General features: G+C 46.4%; 1 protein-coding gene across 2 annotated transcripts in view; it reads right to left on the reverse strand.

The window, feature by feature from the left end:
- Nucleotides 1-863: 863 nt before the first annotated feature.
- LOC123753078 (origin recognition complex subunit 3-like) overlaps nt 864-17,423 on the reverse strand; it is a 99,368-nt gene continuing 82,808 nt past the window's right edge. For both annotated transcript variants that reach the window (XM_069339336.1, XM_069339337.1), the window contains 2 exons: nt 5,282-5,469; nt 864-1,216 (listed from right to left, as the gene is read on the reverse strand). In XM_069339336.1, coding sequence (XP_069195437.1) covers nt 1,189-1,216; nt 5,282-5,469 — 216 coding nt within the window. In that variant the 3' untranslated portion in view covers nt 864-1,188. The remainder of the gene's footprint in view (nt 1,217-5,281; nt 5,470-17,423) is intronic.

Below are 17,423 nucleotides of genomic sequence, written 5' to 3' on the forward strand. Positions count from 1 at the left end.
CCCTTCCGGGAAGAACCCACCCAGGACCCCCAGAGAACCAACAAGTCAGACATAGGGAGGCAGCTAGAAGCTGCTGCTTGCATATGCCGTTCGACTGCAGAGGCCGCAAACAGCAAAGGACAAAAGGGCGAAGACAACCTAAGAGCCAGGGCCCAAGCGAATTCCAAGGACGAAGCGAGCACCACCTGTCGACACGCAAGATGCACCACGAAAAACCATGACAGGGCATCCCGCAAGATTGATGCAAACAGCTTCAAAACTGCAGACGACGCATGAGCAGCCAAGATCAAGGCACCAGATCCAGGAACGGCCCCAAGCACCTCCACCTCCTCCTCAAGCCAATTCGAAGACAACTCCTGGAGGGAAAAAGAGACCCAGGCCCGAAGCCAACAAGCTACACACATGCAAGCCCTCAGCCACAACCGCAGACAACAGGGAAGGAACTTGCATGTGAAGCTGAACCGCGACAACAGCCTGCAGAAGGGCAAGAGCGAAAAGGCACTTTTGTTGCCTTCCAATCGTGGGAATGTTGCCCACGATTTTTTTTTTTTTTAAATGGCGTCTGTTTACAAGAGCCCTGAGGAAGCTGATGTGAACCCCATGTAGCTGCAAGCCGTTTAAATCTTGCGTGGTACCCCAAAACGTCATATGAAGTGGTGCACACTTTGGCATCAGTTACTCAACACGTCATATGAATTGTTGCGCAGTTTTAAGGGTTAAATTTGGAACAAGTTAATAATACATTTAGTTAATGGTAAGTTGAGAGTAATACTGTACATCAGCCTTAATACAGTAAGGTATTTAACCTTTCAGCACTTGAGCCCAGACCTGTATTTGATGTTTCACTACAATAAAAAACAATAATTGGATAAAATTTTATTAAGAAATACAGATGCAGTTTTATTAAAAAATATTTTAACATTTATTGATTTCTTAATCATAAAATTCATAAAATTGTATTGAAAATATAATCAAACAAAAATTAATAATTACTTTAGAAATCTTGACAATTGTTTGATTTAACCATTGCATAATAATATACTGGTTAAATAAATGACATTTGTTGTTAGAGGTGTCTTCGTCGCATGATGTTTAAGGCATTCGTGATGTTAGCACCCGCCCCACGTCAGCCTGGCCACATGATCAGTTTTGCGACTAGTTGCTTTAACAAAGCCTAAAAACTGCATTTCAGACACATGCCTGAACAAATCGTGCTCTGGTAAGCTGTTAAGGAAAACAATGGCTCCTAAGCTCAAATAAAATTTATCTTCACTTAATACTTAAAATAAATAAATAAATAAATTATATATATATATTATATAGAAGTGAGTACCACCTCTGGCTGGAAGAAGGGGGACCCTTAGCCTCGGAGGAAAGCACACACAACGCATTAGAAGGAATGTTTATATATATATTTTTTGTTCCACTCTTCCCATCCAAAATATGGGTTGTCTGCTTCTACCACACGATCCCTTCATTTCACCTGTGCGTGTACACTCTTCTCATCACACGTAACCATGCAGTCTACAATCATGTCTATACTTTCTCAATGGATTGTGCTTCAGGCACTCTACAACACATTACATTCCTTCATCTCTTTTACTTGTATAATTCCTCATTGCTATACCCATTCCAGACACCTATGCCAGCTACAGTGATAAAAGTACTCATTTAAGGTAAGGAAATTATCAGGAAAAAGTGCTAAGCTAGTATAACTATATAGCACTTGGATGGGATATGAGGACAAGGAGGTGCAATAGGATAGGGCAAGGAATGCTGCCCAACCACTTAAGACAGTTGGGGCACCAATACTGAAGTGCAAGTAGTGAGGTGTTGGTCTACCAACCAGTACAAGTAGTTGAGCACTCATTTAAACTGCTGGTATTATTTGAGCCCTTCCACACTAACATAACTTCTCTTCATTATACTATTCACCTCTCCTACCACTCTTCTCATCCATAAAGGCAGTATACAGCTCCTCTGTGAGGAGCCCCCCCCCCCTTAGTGGCTTCCTGAAGCTATCTCACACACTTCTCTGTCGCTCCTACTTCACCATCTAAACTCTCATTTTATCTAATGCTGCCCACAAGTCTATAGAGCTTACTACCTCTTCTAGTACCTCTTGCCAAATTTTTATCCTATAGTTGACTACTGTACTACAGGTCACTACTTTGCAACTATAAGGCTCCACAAAATCCATGTTAATACAGTATCTATTTTTTCAAACAGAATACCCTTACTTTTCCTATAATTACTAATTTTCTTTCCTTCAACACACTACTGAAGTCATTCACAATATTTTTCCAATTCCTCCTCACTCTCTGCAAAGAACACATCATCTGCTTTACAGACATGTCAATAACCAGAATTTACCCCATCACAACAATACATTACATTGCTAATGAACTTCCACTTACTCGACAGTTCTTTATAACAACCAACAATGCTTCCTGATTATTCCAATCATATACATTTTTTTAAATCCATAAAGGCAGTATACAGCTCTTCTGTGAGGAGCCCCCCCCCTCCCTTGATGGCTTCCTGAAGCTATCTTGCTGAGATGACTCCCCACTACTGGGTCACACGAGTCCATTTGCCCTACCAGATACCAGAGCCAGAACCTGGCCCCTTCACAGGGGTGCAGAGAGCTGGGAAGTATTCTCGTCACCTCACCGGAAAAGTATCCATAAAGTCAGAGTGAAGCTTTACAGACAACTGCAAGATTCATAGCACACAAGGCAATGAGACTGCCAAACGACTCAGCAATCTATTCAGGAGAAACAGTGAACCACTCAGACTAGAGTGGCAAGCGACATATAATAGAGTAAACCCATCACAGTAGTACCGCTAGCCATCATCAAGCGGCCTGGAGCCCAGTCTCTCAGCTGACACCAAAGCTAGTACTTCCATTGATGCAGTGTTGTAAACATGGTGTAGTGGTGCTTCCTGGGTCATCGAAGTTTGCCCAAGTCAAATCTTTTATCTTTCTGGATCTTTTAGCCATGTGTCTGAACCTGGGCATTTTCCATGACTCCAACTCTTTCTGTTGTTTGGCCTAGCAACATTTCTCATTGGTTCGGCCTTTTGCCCTGTGCATGTGGAGTTTCTGATGCAGGGCTTTGCCATTTGCATTGTGAGCAGTTGGTTGTGTTATTGGTGTCCCACCTGTGTCTCTCTTCATGGTAGGTGTATGTTGTCTGGTGCTCATTTCCCTCTTCTGTCCCTGCTCCTCCTCTTCTGTCCCTGCTCCTTCTCTTTTGTCCCTGCTCCTTCTCTTCTGTCCCTGCTCCTCCTCTTCTGTCCCTGCTCCTCCTCTTCTGTCCCTGCTCCTCCTCTTCTGTCCCTGCTCCTCCTCTTCTGTCCCTGCTCCTCCTCTTCTGTCCCTGCTCCTCCTCTTCTGTCCCTGCTCCTCCTCTTCTGTCCCTGCTCCTCCTCTTCTGTCCCTGCTCCTCCTCTTCTGTCCCTGCTCCTCCTCTTCTGTCCCTGCTCCTCCTCTTCTGTCCCTGCTCCTCCTCTTCTGTCCCTGCTCCTCCTCTTCTGTCCCTGCTCCTCCTCTTCTGGTGTACTCTCTGGGGTTCCCTTCCAAATGTTGTGCCTCTCGAGTTTAGCTGCTGCTGCCTGATTCTGTTTCCTCTTGCTGTCTGATGTTGGCGGTGCTGCTGTTTGGTGTTGGCGGTGCTGCTGTTGATTGTGTTCGGCGTCATTACAGTTTTGGGGCATCATTCTGCAAGTTGTCTCTGACATTTGTTCTCCTCCGACTGGCTCATGCTCCCTCTGATCAGTCTTAGGCTCTTGATGAGGTTTTGGTCTTTCTTTCCCCTCCTCGGTTCACGGTTGCCCGTTCAGTCTGGAGTCTTCTCATTACTATATGGAGTGGCATTTATGTTGACTCTCGCCTCCGGCTGAGAGACTGGCGAGTTTGTACTCTCCTCCGGAAGTGGAATGGGTGGGAGAGGGTTTGTTTCTTATCCACCTAGGGGGATGCAGCATTTGTTATACCAACTAGTGGCATTTTGCCACTGCCTCTGTGCCATCAGTTCTGTCACAGTGGCTACCATGTTAGTTGACCCTGTTTTCTTTGGTCCCTGTTCTGAGGCTCATTTTCCTCTAGTTCTTGGCAGTGTTTTCATGGCAGGTCTGCCTATAGTCTGCCCTCGGGGGGCCCGTGGTGTTAATTTGTACTCTGTGCTGGCTGCAGTTTTCTTACCCATGGAATGGGTTATTTTTCTAGGCTCGGGGTTTTGGTGTTCAGACAGGGTCGTGTGGTGCCCTTGTTTGGTTCTTGCTGTTCATCCTTGTCAATCGTGTGTGTGTATTGCTGGACAAGGTTCCCAGCCTGTTATCTCTTCTTTGTGATAGTATTTGCCATCTCTCCTACTCTCTGGCATGTCTCTTGATTCCTTTTCTCTCTGGTTTGTTAGCTTCAGGGAGGCACCAAGGCATTCCTCCCAGAAAACAGCATTGAAAGTAATAAAATGCCTCTTTTGAGTAGAGCCCTTGCTCCCTCTCTCCTTCCATACCAGGTTCATTGGTTAGGCTCTAGACTGGCTATGGAGTCAGCTGTGAGCTGGGGCTCTGGGTCACCTGGGGGCAGCTAGAGGCATTAATGGGTTAATGCTAGTTTGAGTGGTTCACTGTTTCTCCTGAGCAGATTGCAAAGTTGTTTGGCCGTCTCATTGCCTCAAGTGTATGAAACTTGCAGCCGTCTGTATAGCTTAAGTGACTTTCTGGATGCTTTCCTCGTGGGGTGATGACAATATGACTCTGCTCTCTGTGTATCTGTGAAGGAGACACGTTCTGGCTCTGGTCCTTGGTAGGCCAAATGGGCTCATGTGTCCCAATAGTAGGAAGCCATCTCGGCGAGATAGCTTCAGGGAGCTACTGGGACTCCTTGAAAGAGGCATTTCATTGCATTCAACGCTGGTGTCCCCTTAACAAGAAACTTTGCAGTAACCATTTTCAGGGTAAATAAATGTTTTATACACATTCTTCCCTTCCAAAACATACGTTGTTCCTTCCCTATCCTATTCTTTGTTCTCTGTTACTCTCTCAACATACACCCTCGCACACACTTTTCTTGTGATGCTAATTAACAAAATCTTTCCTACTACCCACTACCTTCTCCCTAACATAAAGGTGTTCTATATGCAAGGAGAAGTTCTATTCTTACTTCTATGTTTTACTGCACAATCACTATATTTGCATTTATACTTATACTTATGTCAATAACATGGATGTATTAGTAAATACTTTAATAGCTTAAACAGTAAGAAAAGGATACTGAAGTCTCTGATCTATTGCATTCTTGCTGGATGTATCTTCCTCTGGATCAGCCACTGAAATATAGGCCTGAAGCCAGTCATACAAATTGATGAGGCGCCCACACTCCAAGTGAAGCTTGTAGACCACGCTGACGTCTGATAAGGTTGTCACCACACTTGACGGGTCCTCCAGCTGACAACAATCGCACTGAAACACACAATACAAATGAATGATATTTATAAATACCTCAGATGTAACTGGACACTATTTACAATGTATAAATGATAACATCTAAAGAAATGATGTAGATTTATTGATTAGATCAGAGTAGCAACAGATCTGTGTCTCTAAATGAGCAGCTTTCTCTCATCTGGTGTTACCAAATTAACAAGAATGGATTTTTTTTATGTTTAGCAGCCTCGAATTTTACTCATCATGGGTAAGTAGATGTGAGCTTGTGTAGTCCATATCAAGAGATCAACATGTGACTAATACAATTTTGGTAAACTCTCACCTTAGCATCTTTCTAAAGACACTACTACTGCATCACATATCATATTATTATTATTATAGTACTGTATAAGCTCGCTTGTGCGAAGCCCACTTTACCGAATCTTTGGGTTATTCGGCTGTTTTTGAAGCCGGATAAAAACTTCACCATATCAGAAAAGGAATTTGGATAACCGAAGGTTTCGCAGGATAATGCAGTTAGGCATCGGGTCATACTGTAGCAGTGGCTTGAGATGCAGGGTATGGGAGGTGTTGAGGTGGCTGGTTTCAGGGTAGGGGGTGTTGGAGAGAGGGTGAGTTGGGAGGGACTGTCTGGGATGTGGTGGGTGTGTGTATGTGTAGGTTGGTGTGGGGTGTGTGTGGGGGCTAGGGATGTGTGTGTGTGTGTGTGTGTGGGGGGGGGCGAGTGTGGGATCTGGTGGGTGTGTTTGTGTAGGGATCTGGTGGGTGTGTTTGTGTAGGTGAGTGGGTGTGGGGTGTATAGGGGTGTGTGTAGGGGGTGTGGGTGGATGTGGAGTGCATGTGTGTGGGTGGGTGTGGGGTGTATAGGGGTGTGTGTAGGGGTGTGGGTGGATGTGGAGTGCATGTGTGTGGGTGAGTGTGGAGTGTGTAGGGGGGTGGGGGTGTGGGTGGGTGTGGGGGTGTGTGTAGGGATGTGGGTGTATTTGTGTGGGGGTTTGGGATGTGTGTGTGATGTGGGGGTTTGGGATGTGTGTGTGACGTGGGGGGTGAGTGTGGGATGTGGGGGTTTGGGATGTGTGTGTGACGTGGGGGGTGAGTGTGGGATGTGGGGGATGTGTATGTGCAAGTGGGTGTGTGTGTGTATTTGTGTGGGATTTTGAGATGCCGCCCTCCCTCCCTCCCTGCCTCCATCTTTCCCTCCCTGCCACTCTCCATCTACCATCCTTGTGAACACTCGATCCTCCCCCTTCTACCCATGCCATGCCCTCATTCATCCCATTCCGGAAGAGCTAGGAGGGGAGGATGGGGATATAGCATGGGTAGAAGGGGGATAATTGAGTGTTCTCGAGGGTTGGGAGGGAGGGAAGGAGGGAGCCATTGGAAGGGATTATGCAAGCACACAGGAAGGCTGGAGTGGGTGTGGGGGATCTGGAGTGGGTGTGGCGAGTCTCTGAATGTGGTTGTGGGTGTGGGGTGTGGTGGGTCTCTGAATGTTATGTGCCTGCCTACCAGCCAGTTAGAAATCCATCTATTCATCCAGCCCTTCCTCCCTCCCTGTCAGTTCACCCACTTGCCTCACCCACCTACCAGCCAGCCACACACTAATTATAGTGTGTGTGGAATTTAAATTATGTTGGTTGTGGTACCAAAAATTGTTAACATTCACTTTTGAACTTCCCGGTAAAAATACTGCATTTTTACCTGAAACGCCCACAAATTGTGGGACCAAGTATGAGCGAACAGAGCAAGCCTCTTCCCCTATCACCCTGTCAATGGGACAAACTGCGAAAGCGTCGATGCCTCTTACAAGAACCCGACCTGCGCACAGAGCAAACACCACACCGACCAGATGATGACGGTTTCGAAGGTGATGCCACACCGAAACTGGCACCAGTGGCATACCACGACAAGCGGAACCCCGAGACCTGGCACGAACCCTCTGGGAAGATCCCCCGGGATCCCTGGAGAACCAACAAGTCGGACATCGGATGACAGCTAGCAGAAGCCACCGGCATATACTCTGCCACCGCAGAATCAGCAAACAGCAGGGAACAAAAAGGCGTAGACATTCTAAGAGCCAGGGCCCAAGCAGATTCCAAGCAAGAAGCAAGCACCGCCTGCCGACACGCGAGCCAGGAGGCATAAAACAGCGACTCTGCATCCTGCAGGATCAGAGTAAATAGCTACAACAAGGCAGCCGACGCAAGTGCCACCGAGCCCAAGGCGCCAGACTCAGGAACGGCCCCAAGCTTCTCTAAATCCTCCACAAGCCAGTCAAAGACAACTCCAGAATGGAAAAGAAACGCAAAGCCAAGGCCAGCAGACCACAAGCGCGCAAGTCTTCAGCAACGAGTGCAGCCGAAAGGGAGGGAACCTGCATGTGAAGCTGCATGACACCCAAATCCAGAGGAGGAGCAGGGGCCAACAAACACTCATTGAGGTGTTCAAACTCGCCCCTCCAGGAAAACCTGGACCACCGTCAACACCTCACGCCACTCAAGCGTGCGGGAATGACAGAAGGTATGCCAAATCTCCAAAGCAAACACAGGACAGTCCGCCAGTGAGGACAAATCCGGATCCTCATACCGAGTCCAGTAGGGAAACGAAGACCCAAACCTGAACGTAGACAGATCCATGATAAAGGTGTAATTTGGGTCGTGCAGGAGGTAAGCCGCAAAGGTCTCCCGCACCACAGGAGGCGAGATGCAGGAAGCCGAAAACCTCCGGAAAGACGGGCGGGCCCGAAGGGACACGGAACCGAACCCGGGGAGGGTCAGACACCAAATCCAACTCGTACGAAGAAGGGGGGCGGGGAGAAAACCCTACTCCTTGTAACAGTAAGCCCTGCTCAGAGGGGTAGAAAAACCCAGGTGGGGGTCCAACGAGGCCCAAGGCCCCAAGTCAGTCCCTCCCCAGCCCCGGGAATAACCATATCAGGATCCGGGGCCGAGTCATCTCCCAAAGTCTCAGCCTCAAAAGAAAAGGCAGCCGTAGAAGCCAAAAGAAGAGGGACCGACTGGTCAGACCCAGATGCTTTGGCAGGGAGGAATGACTTGAATGCCTCCATCACCAACCCGGAAGGGGCATCCCCCGAGTCTCAACACCACCTAAACCCTGCCCCGACCCCGACCCCGAAACCCTCAGACATTTTGGAGCCGGATGCAGGGGAGGGAGGGGACCAGACCGAACCACAGCAGAGGAGGGACAAGGGGGTGCGAACCCCCTTGACCAAGGTCGAAGTGAACAACACCCCAAAGTTCGGGTCCCTATAACCAAAATGAGGCAGCCTCGGGGCTTCCGGGTCAGCAACCAAACTAGTGCGTTGCAACAACCGAAACCTAACATGCAACGCTTGCACTGCTTGTATCCGAATATCGTCATCAATAGACTTGATAAACAGAGTCACCAGCAAGCAACAAAACTCGCAAGACTCCGGGTCGGAAGTGTCGCTGACCCAGCAGGCAGTGTGATGGAGACAAAAATAATGATAGTCACCGAGACAAGGGGACAGAGCAACCCTCAAACTCGCACAAAGCGAAGGGGAAACTCAGGGGTCACATCCATCGGACCCACGCACCGTCGTGGGGATTCCCAGGGTCCTGAGACGGAACACACTCAGGGAAGCCCAGTCAGGGTACTGCTAACCGGCTTCCAAGTCCACCAAAAAACTTTCTAAATAACTGAACCCTGGGGACGTGTACACTCACGGGGACCATGCAGGAGGTACCACCAGAACAGAGACACCGGGGTCAACAACAAAAGGAAGACCCCCTACTAAGCAGGGAAAACAAAGAAAAACAAAACCCCGCAAGAGCACAGTTACCCAGGCGGAACAGAGCCGGCCGCTATGAGAGGTGAAACTAGCTGCACAGAACCCTGCGCCGCTATGAGAGGTGAAACTAGCTGCACAGAACCCTGCGCCGCTATGAGAGGTGAAACTAGCTGCACAGAACCCTGCGCCCCTATGAGAGGTGAAACTAGCTGCACAGAACCCTGCGCCCCTATGAGAGGTGAAACTAGCTGCACAGAACCCTGCGCCCCTATGAGAGGTGAAACTAGCTGCACAGAACCCTGCGCCCCTACCAATACAAACTGCCTCTTACCCTAAGGTGAACAAGGATGCCAGAACACTGCGCCCCTACCAATACAAACTGCCTCTTACCCTAAGGTGAACAAGGATGCCAGAACACTGCGCCCCTACCAATACAAACTGCCTCTTACCCTAAGGTGAACAAGGATGCCAGAACCCTGCGCCCCTACCAATACAAACTGCCTCTTACTCTAAGGTGAACAAGGATGCCAGAACACTGAAGCACACAAAGGGCGGCCAAAAGCTGAGCAGCAAACACCCAAGGAACTTGTGGAAGGAGGCTCCAAGCCCCAAGGACAGTACTTACCGGGCACCTAGGGAAAGTAAATCTAGGCGCATGTAGCCCGAGTACTGAAGAATTATTTCTGGCTTGCGCACCCCCAATAAGACAGCCACCACACCACACAGGCACAGAGCTGAGCACCAATGCAGGAGCCAGAGCACACGACTTTCTCCAAGCACATCAGCCTGAGAACTGGGGGTCTTGGGTAGCCGACAGGAGGGGTCTGGGGCTCCCCATTCCCCCTCCCGGGGAGGGGGGGGAAAGCTGCGCAGATGGCAGCGCGGTGACGTGGTGACGTCATGCTCGTTTTTGTTTGGGGAGTTCTGTCCACTAGTTCGGCTCTCCGTAGCAATTTTTAACCAGAATAGAGGATTGTTTTGGGATGCTTGCCTTTCTGGGTGCCTGACTTGGTCAATGGCAGACACAGAATGCGTCCAACCACATGAGGGGTTTCTATAGGCCATTGCTCCTCGTGCTTCTCTGAGGAGGTCAGGTTCTGGCTCATGGTCCCTGGTAGGCCTAAAGACCTCCATTCACACTGACTGTTGCCAATGTCTAATATTAGCAATATCAGCCTGGATAGCTCCGGGGAGCTGACGGGGCTACCCCCCCCCCCCCAGAAAAACAGAACAAAACAAAGAATGAGAACTTAGATACTGTCTCCACTCAATCATCCGGACTATATGGGAAGGACCCCCAGCCGGATTATCACATTTTTCGGATAATGGTACTTTTTCACCTACGAGTCCAAAAGTGACCATTTCTAACTATTTTTATACTACAAACAACATAATTTGAATTGCCTTGCCACATACAATTATTAAATATTCAACTAGAAACCTCAACTTACCTTGTTGGTGTTCGTCTTCTTGATTGATGCCACACATCTTGAAGTTAAAAATTCTTAATAATTTACGTAACCTATACTAACACAACACTAAAATTAACACTTAAAATTACTGTACAGTTCATTAAGCTAAGTTAGTTTTGACTGCCAGCTGCTGAAGCCTCACTGGTTGAGGGCATTTGGGTTGCCTGTGAGGCCTCACTTGTTGAAGGTGCTTGCTTGCACCTCACTTGTTGAAGCGCTTGCATGCCCTCACTTGTTGAAGGCGCTTGGCTTGCCTGTGACGCCTCACTTGTTAAAGGCGCTTGCTTGCGCCTCACTTGTTGAAAGCGCTTGGCTTGCCTGTGGCGCCTCACTTGTTGAAAGCGCTTGGCTTGCCTGTGGCGCCTCACTTGTTGAAAGCGCTTGGCTTGCCTATAATGCCTCACTTGTTGAAGGAGCTTGGCTTGCCTGTGGCGCCTCACTTGTTGAAGGCGCTTGGCTGCCTGTGACGCCTCACTGTTTGAACAACACGTAACTTGTCTTTAATTGCTAGGACAATCTTCTTCCTCTTAACACTTCCAGAACGATTGATGCTGCTACCAGACATATTCTTGGCCAAAAATGTTCAAAATTACTATGAAAATTAAGAAAGTTATTTAAAAAAATATTTCACTAATGGCGCAACACTGAGGCCGCACTGGTTGAGGCGTATAACTGTGACTTGTCTTTAATTGTTAGGACAACTTTCTTCCTCTTAACACCTCCAGAACGATTGATGCTGCTACCAGACATAGTCTTGGCCAAAAATGTTCAAAGTTACTATGAAAATAAAAAAGTTATTTAAAAAAATATTTCACTAATGGCGCAGCACTGTGTATAACACGAGGGACGGACGCACATGGGTTGACCAGTGTTGGACAGGTCCACTTGGGGCAGCCATAACGCGTTATGTAGGCCGCCAGGAGGAAAAAAATTCACAATATTTTTTAAGGAAACTTCAGCCTGTGCACAATGCTTTTAGGAAACTTATTTATTTGTTATTACATAATTACTAGTAGTTATTTTATTTGTTTTTGGCTATGATTAATTGTTCTAAAATTAATGGTAATTCCTGTACCCAGGTGGTCCCTCCTGACGCACCCCTCCCACCCTCTCAACACCACCCACCCACCCCACCCCCACCTACACCATGCGCCTCGAGTCTCGGGCAGACGGGATTAATACCGTATGGCCTGCCTCATGTTTTCATATATGGACAAAGGCACGATTATCTGGGGGACTGACCGGATAGTGTAATTTCTGCAGAAAACCTGCTTTAATCCGGTCCCTGTGGCTATTTTGGCCGGATATTGTGATAACTTTATCCATTCACGATTTTGGCCGTATAAGGGCGTTTTTCGGATGTTCGAATCCCGGATAATCGCGGGGTTACAGTACTGTGATAGTATCACAGACTTTTCTTGTCAGTGCTGGGACAAGAAGTCATTCAGCGCTACAAAATATCATTCTATTCTGCAAATTATGTCTATCCCATTTTATCCGAGTAATGAACATAAGAACATAAGAATGAAGGTAACTGGCCTTTTGGCCCATACAAGGCAGCTCCTATTTATACCCACCCAAACTCATTCATTCATATACTGTATATGTCTAACCTACGCTTGAAGTTGTGGGTGAAGCTTGGGGAACTAAGGGAACTAGAGGAACACTTAGTGTTGCCCTAGTTTGTGGCACAGTCCACCCAAAGAACACTGAGATCACAGCAAATATTAAATGACTTTTCTGCCTGAGAAACTCCAGAAATATCCTAAATACAGGTACTGTATGTCGCTCTGAAAATTGCAAATTTTTCCATCCCAAAGCTGTGTAAAAATTAACTAAACAAGAAGGAATATTTTAACAGCCTGCCCAAACATTTCAAAATGATAGGATGGATTACGAGAACTTTTAAATCCAGGAATCCCCTCACAATGGTTGGACTATTCAAATCATTTGTACTGTCCTGTCTTGAGTACTGCTCAGTACTCACTTGAGGAATACCAATACTCACTTGATACCACATACTCAGATCACAAGCTCATTGAAGTGCAAACGACCATCAATACTCAGAATAGACCTAAAACGTTGATAAAGCGAGAAGGGCTATTTAGTAAATTCAATTTTAATAATAAAAGGATAGACTGGGAGATAATAAACAGGGAACTTACAAACATTCCATGGGAAACTGTTCTAAGTAATACAAGTCCTACAGAAGGAATAGAAAAACTGACTTCGGAAGTGTATCAAGTCTGTCTGAAACATGTTCCTTTGAGGAAAGCCAGAAAGAGATCTAACGTAGAAAGAGAACGCAGACGACACTATAAACGCAGGAAAAAAAATAACGGAACTGCTTATGCAGACACGAATTTCCCGTCAAAGAAGGAATAATTTAAATAGGGAGATTGAAGAGATCGAGCGGAAATTGAAACACTCATATGAAACTTAAGAAAGGCAGTTAGAACAGAAAGCAATTCAGGAAATAAAGAAAAATCCAAAATATTTCTTCTCATATGCGAAATCAAAAGCAAAAACCACTGCCAGTATTGGACCTATTCGTACAAGTAAAGGTTCATACACGGAGGATGACAAAGAAATTAGTGAAATCCTAAAAAAGCAGTATGAGGACATGTTTAGCACTCCAATAAACATGAAAGTGGAAGATCCAGACAATTTCTTTATGCGGGATATTCAAACCCCTGTAAATATAACTGATATCAACACGAGCGCACTAAATTTTGAAAGAGAAATTGAAAACATGCCCATGCACTCGGCCCCAGGTCCATACTCATGGAATTCAATATTTATAAAGAAATGCAAAGTGCCGGTAGCACAGGCACTCAGTATAGTGTGGAGGAAGAGCTTGGACACGGGGGAGATACCAGATGCACTTAAAGTAGCAGACATAGCCCCTCTACACAAGGGAGGGAGCAAAGCATTGGCAAAGAATTATAGACCAGTTGCACTAACATCGCACATCATAAAAGTATTTGAGAGAGTGATTAGGAGTCAGGTCACCAATTTCATGGAGACCAATGACCTTCACAACCCAGGCCAACATGGATTTCGAGCGGGAAGATCGTGTCTCTCACAGCTACTTGAACACTACGACAAAGTCACTGAGGCATTAGAAGAAAAACAGAATGCTGATGTGATATACACGGACTTCGCAAAGGCTTTCGATAAATGTGACCATGGCGTGATAGCACACAAAATGAAGTCAATGGGAATAACCGGTAAAGTAAGACGCTGGATACTCAGTTTTCTGTCAAACAGGACTCAGCGAGAAACGGTCAACCATATAAAATCTATTCCAAGTGCAGTTAAAAGCTCTGTACCTCAGGGTACAGTCCTTGCACCGCTGCTTTTCCTTATTCTCATATCAGATATAGACAAAAATACAAGTCACAGCTTCGTATCATCCTTTGCAGATGACAAAAATCAGTATGAAAATTACCTCGGCTGAAGACATTGAAAAACTTCAACCTGATATTAATAAAGTTTTCGACTGGGCATCAGAAAATAACATGATGTTTAACAGTGATAAATTCCAGGTACTCAGGTACGGTAAAAATGAGGACCTTAAACATAATACAGAGTACAACACACAATCAAATGTACCCATAGTAGGAAAACAGCATGTAAAGGATTTGGGAATAATAATGTCTGACGACCTAACGTTTAAGGAGCATAACCAAGCAAATATTGCGACAGCCAGAAAAATGATAGGATGGATTACGAGAACTTTCAACTCCAGGGATCCCATCACAATGGTTGTACTCTTCAAGTCACTTGTGTTGTCCCGTCTTGAGTACTGCTCAGTACTCACTCTCCCCTTCAGAGCAGGAGAGATTGCTGAAATAGAGGGAATACAGAGAACATATACGGCACGCATAGACGCAATAAAGCACCTAAATTATTGGGATCGTCTCAAAGCCCTCCAAATGTACTTACTAGAAAGAAGACGAGAGAGATCAAATAATATACACCTGGAAGATACTGGAGGGCCAAGTACCAAATCTACACAGTAAAATAACAACGTACTGGAGTGAACGATATGGAAGAAAATGCAGAATAGAACCAGTGAAGAGCAGGGGTGCCATAGGCACAATCAGAGAACACTGTATAAACATCAGAGGTCCGCGGTTGTTCAACGTCCTCCCAGCGAGCATAAGAAATATTGCCGGAACAACCGTGGACATCTTCAAGAGGAAATTAGATTTATTCCTCCAAGGAGTGCCGGACCAACCGGGCTGTGGTGGGTATGTGGGCCTGCGGGCCGCTCCAAGCAACAGCCTAGTGGACCAAACTCTCACAAGTCGAGCCTGGCCTCGGGCCGGGCTTGGGAAGTAGAAGAACTCCCAGAACCCCTTCAACCAGGTATCAACCAGGTAACTTCTCCCTTCAGAGTAGGAGAGATTGTTGAAATAGAGGGATTACAGAAAAACATATACGGCATACATAGACGCGATAAAGCACCTTAATTATTGGGATCGTCTCAAAGCTCTACAAATGTACTCACAAGAAAGGAGACGAGATAGATATCAAATAATATACACATGGAAAATACAAGAGGGCTAGGTGCCAAACCTGGACAGTAAAATAACAACATACATGAGTGAACAAGATGGAAGAATATGCAAAATAGAACCAGTGAAGCGCAGGGGTGCCATAGGCGCAATCAGAGAACACTGTATAAACATCAGAGGTCCATGATTGTTGAGCACCCTCCTAGCGAGTATAAGAAATATTACCAGATCAACCGTGGACATCTTCAAGAGAAAACTAGATATCTTTCTTGCAAGAAATGCCAGACGAATTGGGCTGTGGTGGATATGTGGGCCTGCGGGCCGCTCCAAGCAATAGTCTGTTGGACCAAGCTCTCACAAGTCAAGCCTGACCTCGGGCTGGGTTTGGGTTGTAGAAGAACTCCCAGCACCCCATCAAGCAGGTATATCAAAGGAACAAATTGAATGAAATCAAAAGAACTACATTAAGAATATAGCAACACCTGTACATACCAAGGAGATTTTTAAGTAAGAGAAGAGGAAAATAATGGCAAAAAGTGCCAAACTCTACCATCAACTCGGTCAAATGCTAGACAGGACACAGATAATGTGGCACCCCTACAAGAACCACAAATATTAAACAAAGTAAAAGACCCAGTGCTTCCACACATAAGATAACTTCTCTCATATTTGCCAACATACAAGGTATGTTGACAAATATGTTCACTTTATTCACTTTATAAAGTGCCTCTTAACGACCGGCCAGGACCCTGTTCAACCTCCAAAAGCCCCATGCCCGAATGTCAACCCAGGACATATTACTAAAAACAGGAGCCAAAGCTGCGAACTTACAAATGTCATGGGTACGGGGATAGACTGCAGGCTGGCTGAACCGAATAATCCTGTGGACAACCTGGGAGACCCGCGCCCTGGAACAGGGAAGAAGGGAAACCGGGTCAACCCAAAGCGCGTCCCCTGCCATGAAGGCCTTGGCACGCAAGTAATGGTGAAGAGCTGCAACTGGACACAAAACATTATGCACCCCCAGCTGAACCAACCAAACCTCAACAAGGACCCCCAACACAACCAACCCAAGGACACCTCTGGAAACCAGCAGCCTCATTCTTCATCAGAAAAGAAGGAGATGGCTGCAAACAAACAACCCGACCACCGGGACCAAACGAGCAGAAACCCCTGTGACAGAGAAGATCATGAAGCTCCTCGACCGACCCACAGAGGCCAATGCCAACAAGAAAAGAGCCTTAGAAAAGCATTCCTAAACCGAAGGGGTCACCACAAACCGAGGAGAACAGAGAAAAAAAGAACACTCGGTCTAAAGACCTGGTCTTTTTTTTGCTAGTTCGGCATTCGGTTTGCAATTTTTAACCGGCTGTAGTTTGTTTTGGAATTCCTATCTTTCTGGGTGCCTGACCTGGTAGATGGCAAAAACTGCTTCCAATTACACGGGGATGTCTATAGGGCCATTGCGCCTCATGCCTCTCTGAGGGGGGCCAGGTTCTGGTGCTGGTCCCCAGTAGGCTTAGAACTCCATCGATTGACTGTTGTCACGTTCTAATATATACAACATCAGCCCGGGGTTTCTGGGGAGCTGAAGGGGGTCTCCACAGAAACAGTACGTGTTATTGTTCAAAGAATATAGCATTTAACTGATACAGTGACAAGAATATATCTGTGTGTACCAATATTCTATAATACAAAAAGTATTGGTGACAGCCCATAACATTACACTTGAAAAATCCATGGTAAAAATATTAAAAATACAAAGAAAATATATATTCATGCAAAATATGCGTGACTAGGCTGAACTCTGATAACCAGTTATAAGATTATTACACTCACCAGAAATGCTCAGTGCATTTCTGGTGAGTGTAATATTTCACGTTTCTGGGTTCAGGGACTGAGCCAGTCCCTGAACCCCGGATGAATCAGGACGTGCCAATAAGCGTCCCAGAGGTCAGGGGACACCATCCAAGAGAGTGCAGGGAAAGAGGCCTGCCCCGCCAGCCTCAAACTCCCTGAAGCCTCAGGCCAAAGGAAAGGACCCGAAACGCCCTCAAATCGTGGGATCAGGTGTAAGTGAACAGTGCAAGCCTGCCCCCTCCCATCGCCCCATAAATGGGGCGAACCGCGAAAGGGCCAGCGCCCCTTAAGAGACCCCGAACTTCGCACAGAGCGAACACCACACCAACCAGACGAAAGTGG

The sequence above is a fragment of the Procambarus clarkii genome, chromosome 41 (genome assembly GCF_040958095.1).
Source record: "Procambarus clarkii isolate CNS0578487 chromosome 41, FALCON_Pclarkii_2.0, whole genome shotgun sequence".
Taxonomy (NCBI): Eukaryota; Metazoa; Arthropoda; class Malacostraca; order Decapoda; family Cambaridae; genus Procambarus; species Procambarus clarkii.